This window comes from Egretta garzetta, unplaced genomic scaffold (genome assembly GCF_000687185.1).
Source record: "Egretta garzetta isolate BGI_Z169 unplaced genomic scaffold, ASM68718v1 scaffold245, whole genome shotgun sequence".
Taxonomy (NCBI): domain Eukaryota; kingdom Metazoa; phylum Chordata; class Aves; order Pelecaniformes; family Ardeidae; genus Egretta; species Egretta garzetta.
Window position 1 is genome coordinate 52228 of NW_009259721.1, and position 16095 is coordinate 68322.

General features: G+C 38.4%; 1 protein-coding gene across 1 annotated transcript in view; it reads left to right on the forward strand.

Annotated features, from left to right (window-relative positions):
* Positions 1-208: 208 nt before the first annotated feature.
* The window catches only part of NGF (nerve growth factor), a 33583-nt gene continuing 17696 nt past the window's right edge, over positions 209-16095 (forward strand). Inside the window, exon 1 of the mRNA XM_035894854.1 lies at positions 209-331. Within this exon, the coding sequence (XP_035750747.1) occupies positions 209-331 (123 nt within the window). The remainder of the gene's footprint in view (positions 332-16095) is intronic.

The following is a 16095-nucleotide window of genomic DNA, read 5'->3' on the forward strand; positions in this document are numbered from 1 at the left end:
TCTCGGTATTATGTATGCACAGTCATACAACCAGTGCACGCTTTGAAACTTTCACTGCACATCTGTGCATCACTGCATGGACTAGGCACCAAGCCAAAGGCTGAATTCCTACGAGTCCGTGCAGCTCCCACACGTTTACAGCACTAGGACCCAGAGGGAGCTTCATTTCTGTGAGTCAGTGCAGCTCGCTGAGCCCTGAGAGCAGTGAATGAGGCTGGAAAGGCAGAGGGAATGTGAATGGCTCTTCTGGCTTGGGAAAGTGTCCACGGACTGGGGTGCTACAGACTACAAAACAGCTTGGACAACCCTCCAGATTCCCTGTACCTCCGGCGTCCAGCGATACTGCTCTGAGGTGAGTGACCCCGCAACAGTCAGTTTTCACAAAGCAAGTAACGTGGCTGTTGCGCTAGTTGTGGAAGTTTGGTATCTTCAAAATTAGCCAATGTGTTTTTGCTCTACAGTGATTTTCGCTCTCTTGAGGAGAAACGGATCAGATGTCTTTAAATATGAAGTGCTCATTGCTTAAAAATAGCATTTGCAAGAAAAGCGTGGTCTAGTGAAACTGAAAATCGCGCCTACTAATGTAGGTTAAACTGCACACGCATCTGGAAGGTGTTCATAAAGCATTTATGTTAAAGCTTAAAGTGTGAAAAACAACTTTAGTAAGAACAGCTTAATCTTAGAGAAACCTAAGTATGCTTCTCATTCTTTTTATCCAGGTATACGAGAACTTAGTTTTATTTGCATTGTACAGCAGTTATACCGATATGAAAATTCTTTACTGTCTTTGTTCTGAATATTAAGGCACACTTTTTTTTTCCTATGATAATTCTACTCTAGATAAGAACTCTTTTCTTTCTTTACTAATATAAATAAATAGGAATTGTGCTAAATCAAAGCATGACTGGCCCAAGGCAGAAACCTTTTCGCTACAGGCAGAGCAGCAGTTCACTGGAGACTCCATAACCTCTAGAATGTCCACTTGGAAAAGCTTACAAACTCCCTGCTGCCTGCCTGTTAGTGACAGGAGGAAACGGACAGCGGTGATTGATTTAGAGCGGGGGATAACACTGTTTTATCCGATACACTAGTGAGAGACATAACTGGGACCCCAGTCAGGGAGAGAGAAGGACTTTGTGTGCCGAGAACAAAAAGTGTTTGTGCTTCAGTTGCTTTCTTCACTTTAAATTCTCCTTATATGCTCAAGAAGTTTTAGAAAAACAGCAAAAGTGAGCATGCTTGTCAGGCTGGTTTTTCCAAGTTGTCACAACTTCGAAGTTGCCTTGTAACTGTTAGACAGGTAATTTATGAATGTTTTCATGCACTAGATTATCACAATGAAGTCTTTTGGGCACTTTTTTGCTAAGCCAAAATAAAACGTGACAATTATCTGCAAAAAGATAGAGAGGAAGCTAACTTGCCTGTATGTTCATACTCTGCACTTTTGACTTGTTTCAGATATTATGGAAAACAGGCTTTTTAAAATAACCCTGAGAACGACCATTTCAGACATTTGTCTGAAACTCGGAAGGTTACGATGTTTTCCGCAATTTCACAAAGAGGTTACAGTGATGGAAAGAAAGAACCAGATAAACTGGAGCATTCACATCAGTATGACAAGAAAGATTTGGCCTTTAAATATATTAATAATTACATATATGAATAATTTTTTAACAAATCTTAGAGCAAGGTCTGGAGAGGAGCCCTCCTGACAAATCTGTGCAGTAGAGTAAGAGTTATTTCACATCTTGATCAATCCCAGCCGCTCACCCTAAAGGGATCTGTCAGTCTCACGATAAGGTAGTGAAGAAAGTAACTGGCTTTCTTTTTCTCATCCTCTTAGTGTCCATTTTCTCAATCAAAAGCTTAAATTATCTTTGCAGATGTCTTCATTTAAGTTCAGTGGAGAATTGCTCATATTGTTGCAGAGAATAACTAGGCAGTCTATGTAATCACCAAAAGGTGTCAATTTAAAAATCAGGTTAGAAAAATACCTAAAATATGTATTCCAATTCGCATTTTCAAGTATAAAATGTCTTTCTTTAATGGGATACCTATAACAAGGGTCAGATAGGACACATTTAAAAACAAGATTATTTCAATCAATAGAATAAATCCCATAAATTCCCCTACTGCTCCATGGCTTTGGCCATACAAAAATGTTCCTTTAAATGCAAATTCTATTAAATTGGTTTTCTGCTTCTTTATAAAATGCTTTTAGGAGTAACAGAATATTGAATACATATTAATTAGCATTAATAAACTTAAATTAAAGGCATGTGGAAAAAACATTGGTGATTTTAAGAAGTTAACAGTATTCTGACATTTTTTAAGTCTATACTTTAAGAAAAACTCTACTGATAAAAAATAAAGCGTTAATAAAATTAATGCTTTCATCCCAAAAATTTCAATATTCTAACACCAAAAGTCAATGCTCGATTGGTAGGTTTAGAAATATTTGTCTATCCTTCAAATCTCACTCCAAGAAAAGCTAGTGAAACCCAACTCCTTTCAAACTGGCAACAACACTGGTGACCTCTGCTGGCAACGGCCCCCTCGTGAAAGGTTGTAAGGGCTTACTCAGAAAGCGACCATGAACTAAAACATTTATTAGATCAGCTGATACACTTAGAGAAATGTAAGATAACGCCTCTTCCCATGAAACGTGCTTCATGGTAAAGAAAGTGAAAGGCACATGTAACAGTGCTACTACAACCGCATTTCTTTCATAGTAAGAAGGCAACTCTCCCTGTGCTGAATTTGACTTCAGCCTCATCACAGAGGCCGATGTATTTAAGAGCATTTCTAGGACAGAAGCGTCTCCCACTCTGGGACAGATGTCCTATGGGATGCGTGTGGCTTTTTCTCCTGACACAATGACCTTTGTATGGCTCTGCTGAATTCATTAAATATTTGTGTGTGTGTGTGTGTATTTATACCAAAAATTATGTGGCCAAGCAAAGCAAGATCATTTTTGCTGTTGCCAAGAGATCGTACCATCTATTAATGTGAGTTATGTGCACTCTTATCTGCCTGGTTCCACTAATACTAAAGCTACATAATTTAGTTGGTGGAAAGAGAATCTCAGACCTTCGATATAAATATACATGACCCCCACATTTTGAATACTGCTTGTAGTTCTGGTCATCATTTACATCTCAGAAAAAGAATATAGTAAAACAAGAAAAGATGCAGGATGATGAAAGGCCTGAAACATTTTCCATATATAGAGAAACTACACAGATTATGATTTCTAAGTCTGGAAAAGAAATGGCTGAGGAGGGGTATAATGAAGATATTTATAGTCATAATTATCCTTGAGATGTTAAAAAAGGAAATGGCTGTTGTCTTGTCTCCCAGTTCAAAAACTGAGGAGTGGGAAATAAAATTAGCAAGCGGTAAGTTCAAGGCAAACAGAAGAAGGTTCTTTTCTCCATGCATAAGTGAGCTATCGAATTCCTTTCCACAGGATATCGTAGTTCACAGGGGTTCAGAAAGTAATCAGACAAACTAAAAGCAAAGACACTACCTGTGGTTCAGGGAATCTGTGATTCAAAAATGACTGCTGCGCGGGAGAGTACACCAAGGAGATGATCACCTTATGGTTGCCCTATTCGTACACCATTCCCTAAACGTTATTAGCTACTGCAGGAGATAGAATACTGACCTGGATGAACTTCTATTCTGGTACAGAAACCTTCTCCTCAGTGTTTCAGCCTGCCAAATACTTGACCTATCCTAGTAAAAAGAAAGGTGACTATGTAATATTTACTATGGGTTGCTAGTTTGCTGATGAAAGAATGGTGATTCTGGCAAAACGAAGAGGTAAAGATGGCATTCTTTCTTTTTTTTCAAGAATTAGGTATAGGCATGTGTTCATGTAAGGTTCCACTACAGAAACACATTAATGCTGAGGTTCACAGCTATTCAGGCAAATCAATGTCTGAATAGATTATGACCGAGATAATGGAGAAAGGCCTATGAAAGTACATAACTGGTTGATCTTGTGAAATTCACTGAAATATACTGTAAATGGGAAAACACAATTTTATCTGATATCTTTGTGGACTGTTTATTTGTGGAGCCGACACCTTATTTGAAACTCATTACTGAACTCAAATCTTTTCTACCTGCCTTCACTAAAAATACATACGTCTAAAGTAAAAAGTAGCATGGAAATATTACATCATTAATTACACTGACAAGATACCTTTCACTTTGAGAACTGCATCACCCTGCAAAACACAGCAGTCCAGGGCATGGCAATGCAAACAGCGAAACCTGAATGCCAAGAACCACCAGCATATTCTGAGGTTGAAAGGCAGAGACATGAGATGTCAACCCAACTTTGCTAATCTATCCCCAAACGTAGCTGACTTGCTGTTGATGCATTAAATGTGTTTTTCAGCCTGTAGCATGTATTAAGAGACACTGCAATTATGCAGAACTTCCTGTGCATAAAAGTGGGATTTTGTGCCTGCAAATTTTGCTTCTCTGAGATTATGAAGTACTTGCAAATGAGTTATGACGTACTGGAACAATAACACCTGGCACTTGTAAACAATTACGGGGATACAGGAGAAGGGATGAAATAAAATTTAATGGACACATAAATGAAGCCATAAGACACTGACTGCACTGGCAGAGAGTCGGGAAGTCACCAAGGATATACAGAGTCGGCTACAGCAATTCGCTAGTCAGCACGTCTCTGACTGCATCAGCTCCCCAAGAAGCACACCCAAGTACACCACACCGCACAGTTGCTTTCATGTGTTTAGAAGAATGAGAGAGAAAGATACAGTACTTGATTACCTTCAGGCCTGCTGTCCATGTGATGGTATGCATGTGAAAGACATTTAGATTACACCACTACTGTACAGCAGGAGAAAAGAGGCAAAGTGCGTCTCAGTATTTTGAGCCTGCATACAGCTATTAAGATGAAAATTGCTGTATGCATGTAGAAATCAGGTCATATATATATATATATATACATGAACAGGACTCCTCTGGCATATTATCTAAATCCAAAATTAAAATGACTGCATAAGATAGTTTGAGTAACACACTTAATGGCTTTACTGCCAGGTTTCTGTAGCATCGTTTGAATTTCCTGTGCCATTGTTCAGTGAACGAAACACCTCTGACTCTTCCTTATCTTGGAGGCAATGTTTATTTACTTTCTTCTTTAGTTCCTAGGCTCTTGCATTTACAACAATCCTTTGGGATTTTATGGCACAGTAATTGACACTATCAGATGACCCCAATCAAGATGTATCAGACTCACACTGTCTGTTGCTGGGATCAGTTTTATCACATGAACACGGCTTCTGCATTTTATAGTGATATTCCCTGGAAGAAGCCATGAGATGGTGACAACGCATAGGAAAAATCCTGAGGAATTGCGTGGCTGGAATTTACCACCCAAACCCTAACACAGTCTCCCCTCAGTCTGACAGTCCCTACAAATATTTTCTGCACACAGCTCTGATCACTGTCTGAAATCATACCTCCAATAACCAGACCACTTGATGTAGTTGAAGACTTCTTTTGTTCAGGGATCTTCTAAAACTGAACACAAACCGCTAAACTGATTCCAAAAAACCTTTCCCTGATTTATTTTCCTGGCTCCAAAATAAAATTTCCTGTTCCCATAGGGTCTAATGTGCTAATAAAAGATCAGATTCTGCTCCCATTGACTTGTTATGTATCAAAACTCCCATTAATTTCAGTGGAAAAAAATTAATCTGCTTCTTATGCTCATGGTTGGTCATTTATTTGCACTGTTGCTGCGTTAAAGAGTATGTGACAAAAATTGATTTAGCCCGGTTAGTTGTTAACTGCTCAGAAAACCAATAGAAGATTAGACTGTTTCTGACAGTTCTGACCTACAATGACTAAACTAGCCCAGTATAAATACTGCTGGGAAGCAGATTATTCTTTGACAACTTTCTATTTGCTAATTATGGCTTTGCTATTCTAAGAATTACTATTTTTATTTTTTTCCTATTCTGAAATCGTTTCATATTTTCCCCTCTGTATTGTACAGGTATAAAGGTGACAGATTTTTCTGTGGTCTGGTTCACTGATTTATTTTGATTGTCTTTACTTTGCTCTTCACACAACCACACGCAATCCAGGCTCTTAAAAAAAAAAATTTCTTCAGAAATTTTTGTGACGGAATTTGCCAAGCACCTCATCGCTATATATTACTTTGATTATGGTAGGTTTAACGGCTCTGGCTCACTGAATATGTGTTTTTCTATTTTGAAACATATCTTTTATTTTTCGAAGCCTTTATGCACTGGATGACTCAGGTATGAAAAAAGACCTGTGCTTGTTCACAAAGAGATTTGCCCTGTGGTGAATGACACAGCCTGCATTTTCCGAAATGCATCATTTCCTGCCGATTATTTCACGATCCTTTTAAGACACGTTATGCACCAACCCCAGACCAGCAAGGTATTTAAGGCGTATGCATTACCACAGCCATACAAATCGCTCAATTGAGCTATTCATTTCTTAGCACATTTCAAAAACAACTCACAATTCTGATGAACATAACTATAAATTCAGCCCTATGTAGGAACTGTGCTTTCACTAATGATGAAAATGATTACACTGTGGCCTTCAGGGAGGGTTAGCAGGGCACGTCAGCTGCGATGGGTCAGGAGGCAAGAATTAGCTGCCAAGCTGTGCAAGCATGGATGTCTTTTGTCTCTGCAAATGTCCATATCCTTAATTTTTTGGTGCATCCATATTTCAGACTGAAAGTTAACACTTCTACCCAGCAGCCTTTCAACGATGACATTTTCCCTGATTAATAACGGGCAAGGGGTCACAAAATAGCCATCTCTGAAAATCTGCAAATTTTTCATCTTATTTAGATGTACGAAGCAAACTTTCTAACTGTAATTGATGGACTGCTACAGTGCACAGTCTGCAGGCAGCTGCTGCTCAGAGATTTGTGACCCCAGGACAATTTGCTTCAGGGCAGGATAATCTACAAAAGAAAGGACAATTTTTTTTTTCCAAAAGCAGCTACTAATTTCCAGTTGCACTGTATTTGTGTGTCATATTTAGGACCCACTTAGCAGGTTCTGAAGCACGTGAAAATGAATATGGAGTTTGGGAGCACAACAGCTTTGGAAATTCAATCCTGGACACTGAAAATTGGGCATTTAAAAACTGATACACCCACAAATAATGTGTTCTATAGGGCACTTGCTAAGACAAGTACGATAACTTACACTGCATTCCATATCAGCTTCCATTTGCATTTCTGGAGTCGGTGTCAGGAAACAAACTGTACATGCTGCTTTTCTGTTTAAATTTGTGTCCATTTGTTCCTAAGGTTTTAGTAAGTTAGAAACAAACAAAAGAAATGCTTTCTAATAATTCACATTTAGTAGAGTTTCATACTCCATTCAAATTGTAGTGCTATTTATCGCTACAGATCTCAAGGAATCAAGTACACTGTGAGTGTGAAGTACTCAAAACCTAAGAGACAAATACACATGCATGTAACCTTAGGGGGATTTCTATGTTCTGAATTACATTAACACATTAATTCTTTTGAACTAAATATGCATGTAGATATAAGGATTGTTGCTTTCACTTTGTATAGCTACATTTCATTAAATTTCAGCCATTTTCAGATTCTCTAGAAAGGCAATGGATTCCCAAATAACCATTGACTTTATTCTGTTTTGCACTAATATATCAAGCTTCCACAGGTTTGCTTGGTTATAACCTCAGCGACCCCAGTATAGGCTTATTTCACTTCCCTTTTCTACCAGACACCTTGCTGGAGAATGATGTTACACGCATGCCCCACCTGAATCAAGGGAGTACTCCCTGCTGTCTGCCTTGCCCACTGACAGTGGTAACGCTTTGCGTTGCAGAAGTTACAGCTTTCTGTCTGAATTAAGAAAACCTCCTCAGAGTCTTTTGTGGTCAACAGATATATGCTCCTTATGTACTGGTAAGAGAACAGGAAATTCTGCATCCAAAATTAATAACATAGAGGGTATCTTAAGTTTTCCATGGCTTTCCGTCTTTTTTTTTGTGTGCTAGCACTTTATGAACAGAAGTAGAATTATGGACACCACCATAACATTTGACAAGTTTGTTCAGATTGTTGATCACCAGAAAACGTCACTTTTGTATACTTTTCTGTTTGTTTCTGATCTCCTAAGAATTCTTAAGTAGCAGGAAAAATAAATGCATAGTTATATTTTTTTTTTTTTAATTATTGCTACCATCTTCACACATCTTGAAAAGAACTAAGCTTTTTGTTGGACTTTCAACATGGAAAATACTTCAAAGTGACAAATATGAATAAATTTTTCTTAAAAGAACAGTATACAAAACAAATTAAGCAAGTGAGTTATACAGGGTTCCCTGAAAGGAAAACGGCCTTCAAATATTAAGAAGTGTAAAATCAAAGGATAAATCAAATTGGAAGGGATCTCAGGTCATCTGTCCAGCTTCCTGCTCAAAGAAGGATCTATGTACCATTTACTAGAAGATGAGGACTGGATAGTCAGCAATAAGCAGCAAACTTTCCCCAATGTTATTTTCTGGGATAGCTGTGATCAGTGCAGAATTCTGGGGATGAGCAGACCACAGCCATATAGCCGCTCTTTAAGGAACTCAGAACCAAGGAACAGCGTTATGGATGACATTGAGTCTCCTAGGTAGGACTGGAATTGGCTCTACTGATGAAGGACAATGTCCATGTGATAATGGCCTGTGTTTATTACTGTTTTGACACCTGCAAGGTTTTCCGTATGAGAAGCCACCCATTCTTTCTCTCATTAGTCCGTTTGGGTTTCTGGATTTTCTTTTAGGGGTTTCTTTTTTGCTTTTCCTTTCCAGCTGACTGCAGTTCACAGCCATCAGCTTTGGTATTTTCTCTTTTTATCATAAATTGCCTTTGACCAAGAGTTAAGGTTAAGTGCTTCCATCACCTATAAAAAAGATATCCTTTCACAGGCTAGATTCTTTCCTCAGTATTTGGGTGCTGTACTGGGGACCAGGCCCAGCTCTTCAGCTCTCCCCACCACCAAATTTTTGGACTTGAGGAAAACAGTAGAAGTCCAAAGGGGCTTAAAATCGTGGGCAGATTCAGATGGCTCAGGGCCTCCTCCACTACAAAAGCTAAGTGCACCAAAGGGAATCACCTGGCGACACGTTCAGTAACAACAGAAAGCGGCTGTCTGCACACCGTGTAGTTAAGCTGCAGAACTCCTAGTCACACAATGCACTTTTCTGCTAAAAATGTAAAGGGATTAAAGGCATAGCTAGACAGGCACATGGAAGGGAAATACACTGAAGGCCTTAAGCACACAGAAAACCTCTCTGGCACAGAAAGCTGCTCATCCAAACACCGCAGAAAGATAGGAGAGCAGTTGGAAAAGTACTGCTATGTGCTTACCTCGCTATTGGACACTTCCTTAAGTATCTTCTATTTGCCTCTCTCAGAGACAGGATGAGCCTTTCATCTGGTCCAGCACAGTCATTCTTAGGTATGGATAGTACGCTAAAGGGGTTCTCTTTAATGGGGAACAAGTTGATTATTCTTTCTTCTGATCACTGTGTTAGCAATTTTATTCATTTCCCTCAGCAAAACTGATCGTTCTTACCTGGAAGGAAAAAGTACACAAATTGTATCAAGAGAAATAAATAAGTACAGAGAGAAAATTGCCTCTTTATCCTGTTTTAACTCTTTTTACTGTGGGTACAGCATGGAGTCGGTTGTTTTTCAATCAATTATCTAACATTCAGTCAAGGTTGTTTTATACTCACTTCTTCCCATAATAAAGACTCCAGTCCTGTAAATAAGGCTTGTATTCTTTGTTCATCTACGGATGACAATGCTCTATATTCCTAGCACACACTGGCTGTTTCATAACATGTGTTGTTTGCTTATGCTCAGTTTACCAAGCAATCCATAATGCTCTAAGAAAAATTTTTTCCTCTTCTTTGTTTGTCATAGTTTTCATATTTACATTAACTGAAAGTATTATTTGTTGCTCCAGGTCACAGACACACATGTTAAATAGCTCAGGATCTAACCTTCTCTGTTCCTCTGGGTTCATACTTTTACTTCAGTCCTGTCACCACATTAAAACAAGCAGCACAATAAGCAACAGAAATAATGAAACCTTGTTCTCTGTGGTGGTCAGAGTTTCTGGTGTCTACTGAATTTGCAAGTATCTGTGAGGTCTGGATAACTTTTAAGACATACAGGTACACGTCTGCCCTAACATAAATTCTCTAATCAAATGGATCTGTAACACCATAGCTTTTATTTTGGTCAGGACCTCTACCCATCCCTCATTTTCATCAAACTTGTAGAAACATACTAACATATCGTTGTTATGTAGAAACATATTAGTTTTAAAACCTCTAGCCTTCTGTCAGATGTGATCCACACTCAACGATTTCAAGGGTCATTGGGTCAAGGGTTCACAAGACAGTGTCATTTCACAAGTGCCATTTCTGTATTAAAACAGACTAAAATCAGGTGATGCTCTTTGTTGAATCCAGTTTGAAGGCTACATAGCTATCAAGAACTGCGTACTCAGTTATGCATTGCACTTGTGTAGTAGCTCATGTTTAATTTACAAAGATGTCAAGCCACAGAAACCAGGCAGCTTTTATTTTTCATGTCAAGAATCCTTTCCATTCATCTCCTTGTTATTGGTGTTTCTTATCAGTGGTATAAATATTCAACATCTATGTTTTTGTTCTGCCTAGATCCAAATCCTCCCTGTCCCAGTCACTCTTGCCAAACCTTCCTCTCATCATTTTCTCAGGCACGTGCTATGAACAGATGAGTGCAAAGGTTCACTGTTCAGCCTCACATTCCAGGACATTTTATATACGCCAAAAGTGTGAGTTTCTGGCTTTGCCAAAGCATGCAGAATCACATTCAGTAGGGGGACTTTGATCCAAAAAAAAGGGCTGTACTAAAGACCACTGTTTTCTCTGTGTGTTTTGAGAGAGAAAAGCATGTGGCCCTTTCCTTCTTACTTCTCCTACTCCTTTTTCATCTGAAAAAGAAATTAGAAAACTATTTAAAGAACTGTAGAATTTCTTATCTTTGTTCAATATTTCAAATTTTTAAAATAATTCAAGTCATTTGAATTCAGTCTTCAGCACTTGACCCATGATCGTGCCATCCCTTGAAAGGAAATATTCTCTAAGAAAATAACATGCTTCCAATGCCACAGAACAACTGGTGTAATATTGTTGGCCAGATTTAAAGCTCAGCTCTCTACCTTTGAAATAAAATAAATTTGCAAAAGCTCGTTTCTAAGTGAGATATATTTAAACTCTGACAATGTGCACAGAAACTAGGTACACAACTAATCATCAAAACTTCCTTCTGGTTTTGATTTTAAGCAGGCAGAAAATGATCTTGCAAGGTGTACAACTTGATTATCTGATTTTAACCCAATATTCACCAAAAAAACCAACCCACAGAAAAGTGGAAATATGCTAAATGCAAACACAATAGGCCTCTCTAGAAAAGACTTTTAAGTCAGAAACCTGCAAGGCATACGTTAATTTAAAAAAAGTTGTTTTTCTTCTGTTAGTCTAAAATTGGCATGTATTCATCACCTGATGAAAACTGTGGTAAAAATACGCAAATACCAAATAAAAATCTATTCCTAATGCCATGATTATGACAACAATCTGTGAAGTCTCACTCTTCAACAGCATTTAGGATTTTCATATTACAGATCATGTCTGGCTACAAACGTCCACTATAGGCTCACACATGCAACCTTCCTTCCAATTCAGAATAAAATTGCTTTCTTGTAACTATTATGATTGTTCCTGGCAACTGATTCAACAGACAAAAGCATTAACAAATAATACTGTAATGACAAGGTACACATCAAACATCCAGATAAAGGAAATATGTGGTTACACACAGTGTTAAGTGGTATAATGACAGAGAATTTAAAAATATGTCAAGTTACTTGAACTAATTGATATCAGCACACAAAACATGGAAATGCAGATCTGATATCACTTTTCTTAATGTTTTTTGTGGAGCTAGAGAATGTGTAGAGTCCAGACATGGCACGCCATCCTGCCTGTAGAAGAGTACCAAAGATGCAGTGAATGTTCACTTGGCACTTCACCTACTGTGCAAACGCATACATTTCATAAAGGATGCAGTTTGAGTTTTTCACTATGGGAAAATATTTTAGGTATTCTGTTCGGGCAGTTGTTCTCATTCTGTCCTGCACGCTGCTGAGTGATTTGCACTAAACTGAAATACAAACTAGAGTCCTGATTATGTGGGGAAAGGATTATGCATTTTATTATGCTTCCTCTATGGTGACTAATGAGTAGACAAGAAAGAACCTAAATCATATCAGATAGCTCATGTGTATCACCAGCAGGTGCCCGACTGACCACAAGCTGCAGGTGCAGTATATAAGCTTTGGAGTAAGTGCACCTAGATTCCTTATGAAATTCAAATACTGTTCTTCACAGGGTTGAACATAAAGGCAGAAAAAGAAACAATTTTTGGTTTACATTACCCAGTACGGAAAACCAGAATTGAAAATTAGTACTATAAACTCTGAGTGAGTTGGTAACAAGCCTCACTTGTTAGTAAAAGGTCCAGCGTGAATTTGGAATGAGAATTTCTCTCTCTTTTCACCTTGCCCGCTCATACAGGGGAGCTCCAAACTACCTGTTCTAGAAGCAATGCAGCATGGACTCATGGTAAGGCACAAAGCAGAGGAAACAGAACTGAACTCCGAAGAAGAGCTCTGACAAAATCCTTTAACCTCCTTCTCCTATTTCCTGAAGCTTTATTTCACTTTTCTCCCAGCAATGCTGTCATTCAACAAATCATAAAATAAAAAGGAAAAGGAAGAATCCTCCCTTTCTAGCATTTGAGTTGAGTGAAGCCTTACTGGCGTGAGAGAAATTTATCATCCTGATCCACTGAAAAAAAAAAAAGAGAGAAAGAGAAGTATATGCATACACGGTATAGTACAGTACAGCCAGATGAGAAGATGTTTAAGCCAGGTGCATGATTTGCAGCCAGATGTCTGTGTTGTAACTTTTATCTTTACATGACTGGTAATTAAAGACGACTACTGTGTCATATTGTATTGGGTCACAAAACGATTATGAATACATTAGCTGTGACATTGCATTAAGGTGTTAAGTGTGCTTGGAATTTCCTATATTAAAATGTGATGCAATAGGTTCACATGACAAACATCAAATATTCATCAAAGCAAGCAGTCAGTAAAATTGTGCACCCATGTGGGTGCAGGAAAAAAGATGATTCATTTACAGACATGCTGACGATAAATTTTCATCATTGCATACAACCTGGGACCAGACAAGTATTTAAACTTTACTTTCAACTGGCCAAACTTTTGCAGAAAATTTGCCATAACCTGTCTTCAGCTCCTATTTGAAGTAATTTTTGCTAGATGTAAGAAACAAAACCCATAGAAATATCCTTTGGGGATTCATTCTCTAAAAATAGTAACTGAAAAACCTGCTGACATAACTCTAAAATACTCCATTTCCCTTCCAGGTGTGATTTTTCCCACTAGTAGCAATATCTGCAAGAGGTTGGGTAGGTTGGTATTACTTACCTTTCTAAAAGCTTCTAAAAACTTGTTTTAATGCCTAGAGGCTCTGCAAATTATCTGTCCCAGAAACAAGAGAGCACTGCAGCATCATTCAGAAAGAAGAATGTGAGAGAGGGCAGATGCCATGTTCCAGTTTGTTAATCTGTACATTAGTGTAACCTAATGTACATCTAGAAAATAGAAATAAAGTTCTTCTACTTGGAGGGAGCCCTAGTGAAAATCTTCAAATTATTGCAAGAACAGAACAAGTTTTCAGGAAGCAATTGACTGAAGAACAATTGACTGAGAACAACCCTGTTTTTTATTTTATCTAAAACTCATAGGTGTTATCTTGAAACATTTTATTGAACTCAGTCACTGAGTCTTGATTGTGGTTTGGCATTTCCCTCTGTGTAGACCGATCCATAGGGAGCGCCATTCATACCAACACTGAAGTAGAGCAGGATGACTCAGCTGATTAATCAGCTTTCTTTTTTCTTACTAAGAGGCGAGTATTTGGCTTCCTCAGCCGCTGAAGTGGTCGCTGTCAAGCTCGTGTTGTAACTCACACAGTTTTGGTCAACCCTGACTCACGTTCCAAGAGAAGGAAAGGAACCTGCACCCTCCAGTCCATTACACAGCTGTATGACTAACGAACACAAACAGCAATACGGCACCCAGTGTTTTCTGTTCACCATAAAGTCCTTGTCATTTGGGGGAGAAATGCTCCCATTCCTGTTGCTTTCTGATCAAAGTCTGTCCCTAATTTGGAATCAACCACAAAACCAGGGTTTATGTGTTCTGACAGCAGTATCAATTGCTACCTAGACAGGTAGCTACTGAAACAGAGCACCTGGTTTTTGCTAAATAAATCGAGCCACTTCCTTAGCTAGAACATGGCACAGAATGTGCTGATGAGCGTGTCTCTAATTTCCAATCCCAAAATTTACTGAATTTATTAACAAAGTTAACAGAAAGAAAAAAAAAAAAAAGGCTGCTTGTAAAAATCTTCAGTAAACATGGAGCTTTTTTTTCTTTCTTTCATTAATAGGTAAATTGCAACAGAAACACAGCCAGTGTACAAGAGAAGTATGTGATGATTGTCATGAAATGCCTACAATGTAAATGGACTTAATGACAGAGTTAAACAAATCTCAGTTAAAGGTATAACGATTCTAGACAGACAAAACCCATAACTCTTCCAGCTTCCCACTAAGTAGGTCTCCAAGCATGGAAAGGTTGCCAGCTATGGGGAACAGTCTAGAAAGTTAATGACAGTAAAAATGGGAATCACTGGAGACTGTAATCCTAACTCCAGGTAAGCATTGCCAGAGGCTTGACATGAAGAAACAAGTACTATTTCAAGCAGACTGCAAAGCCAAGGGAAAGATTAACATCTGTCAGAGTCAGCTACAGATGAGATTCTTATTGATCCTTGAATGTCACAGGAATTTAGAAGGGCTAAAAGCAAATGTAAAGAAAATAATCACATATCTGTGCATATTACTGTTACTGTGTGATGTTACCATTTTTTAATATCAAAGTTTGCACAAAGATAGCATTAGATCAGGCTCTGAGCAACCTGATCTAGCTAAAGATGTCCTTGCTCTCTGCAGGGGGGCTGGACTAGATGAACTCTAAAGCTCCCTTCCAACCCGAAGTATTCTATGACAGCACTCTTCCATGCAGGCCATAACTCTTTATCCACATTGGCTTGAATAAAATGCTCCATTTTGTAGCAGTGGTATCAACAGCATTTGCATACCATAGCTAGCTTCAGTGCTGCCTTGAGCTGATGAGTTTACAGGTTTTGGAATTGCCATCCTTCTCAGTAGTTTAAGCATCCAAAGGCTCTTCACATCTTGTCATTCTAGGAACATATGGGCATTTGTTTGCAACGTTTTTCCCTTATTAAACTGGAAGAAGCATGAACTGAACTTCAAGCTGTATTGCACTTAGAAGCTGTAGCCTTCAAATATTATTTATAGTTATTATTTCTGTAGCTTCTCATTCCTGTAGCAAGTTACCATTCCACAACTTTGAGAAGTACCTCCTCCCACTCTGACTCCTTCCATCCTATCTTCTATAAGGTATGTGATACAGTACTAGAAGAAGTTTTTGTTTAATCAGCTTCTGCAAGATTGTTTTGATGAACGTAGGGTGAGAAAACTTGTTACAGCAGTTTAGTCATCCCAGTTCCAAGAGTTCACACATTCAATGTATTGATTGCTCTCACTATGGAAATGGAAAAACGGTTCGTACCTAATATAATAAAAGACAGCAAGGAAAATAATACTCTGGTAAACACAGCAACAGTAATCTTCTAACCCTGGCCTACTTTTATTAGAATTCCCACATTTCAAACTCTGCATACCAGCAAAGTCAGAGAACCCCACAGAAAGTTGAAGCGTGAATAGCAAAGACGACATCAACAACAGCAATGACATCAGCAGTTAGCATAGCTTTGCAATTTAGG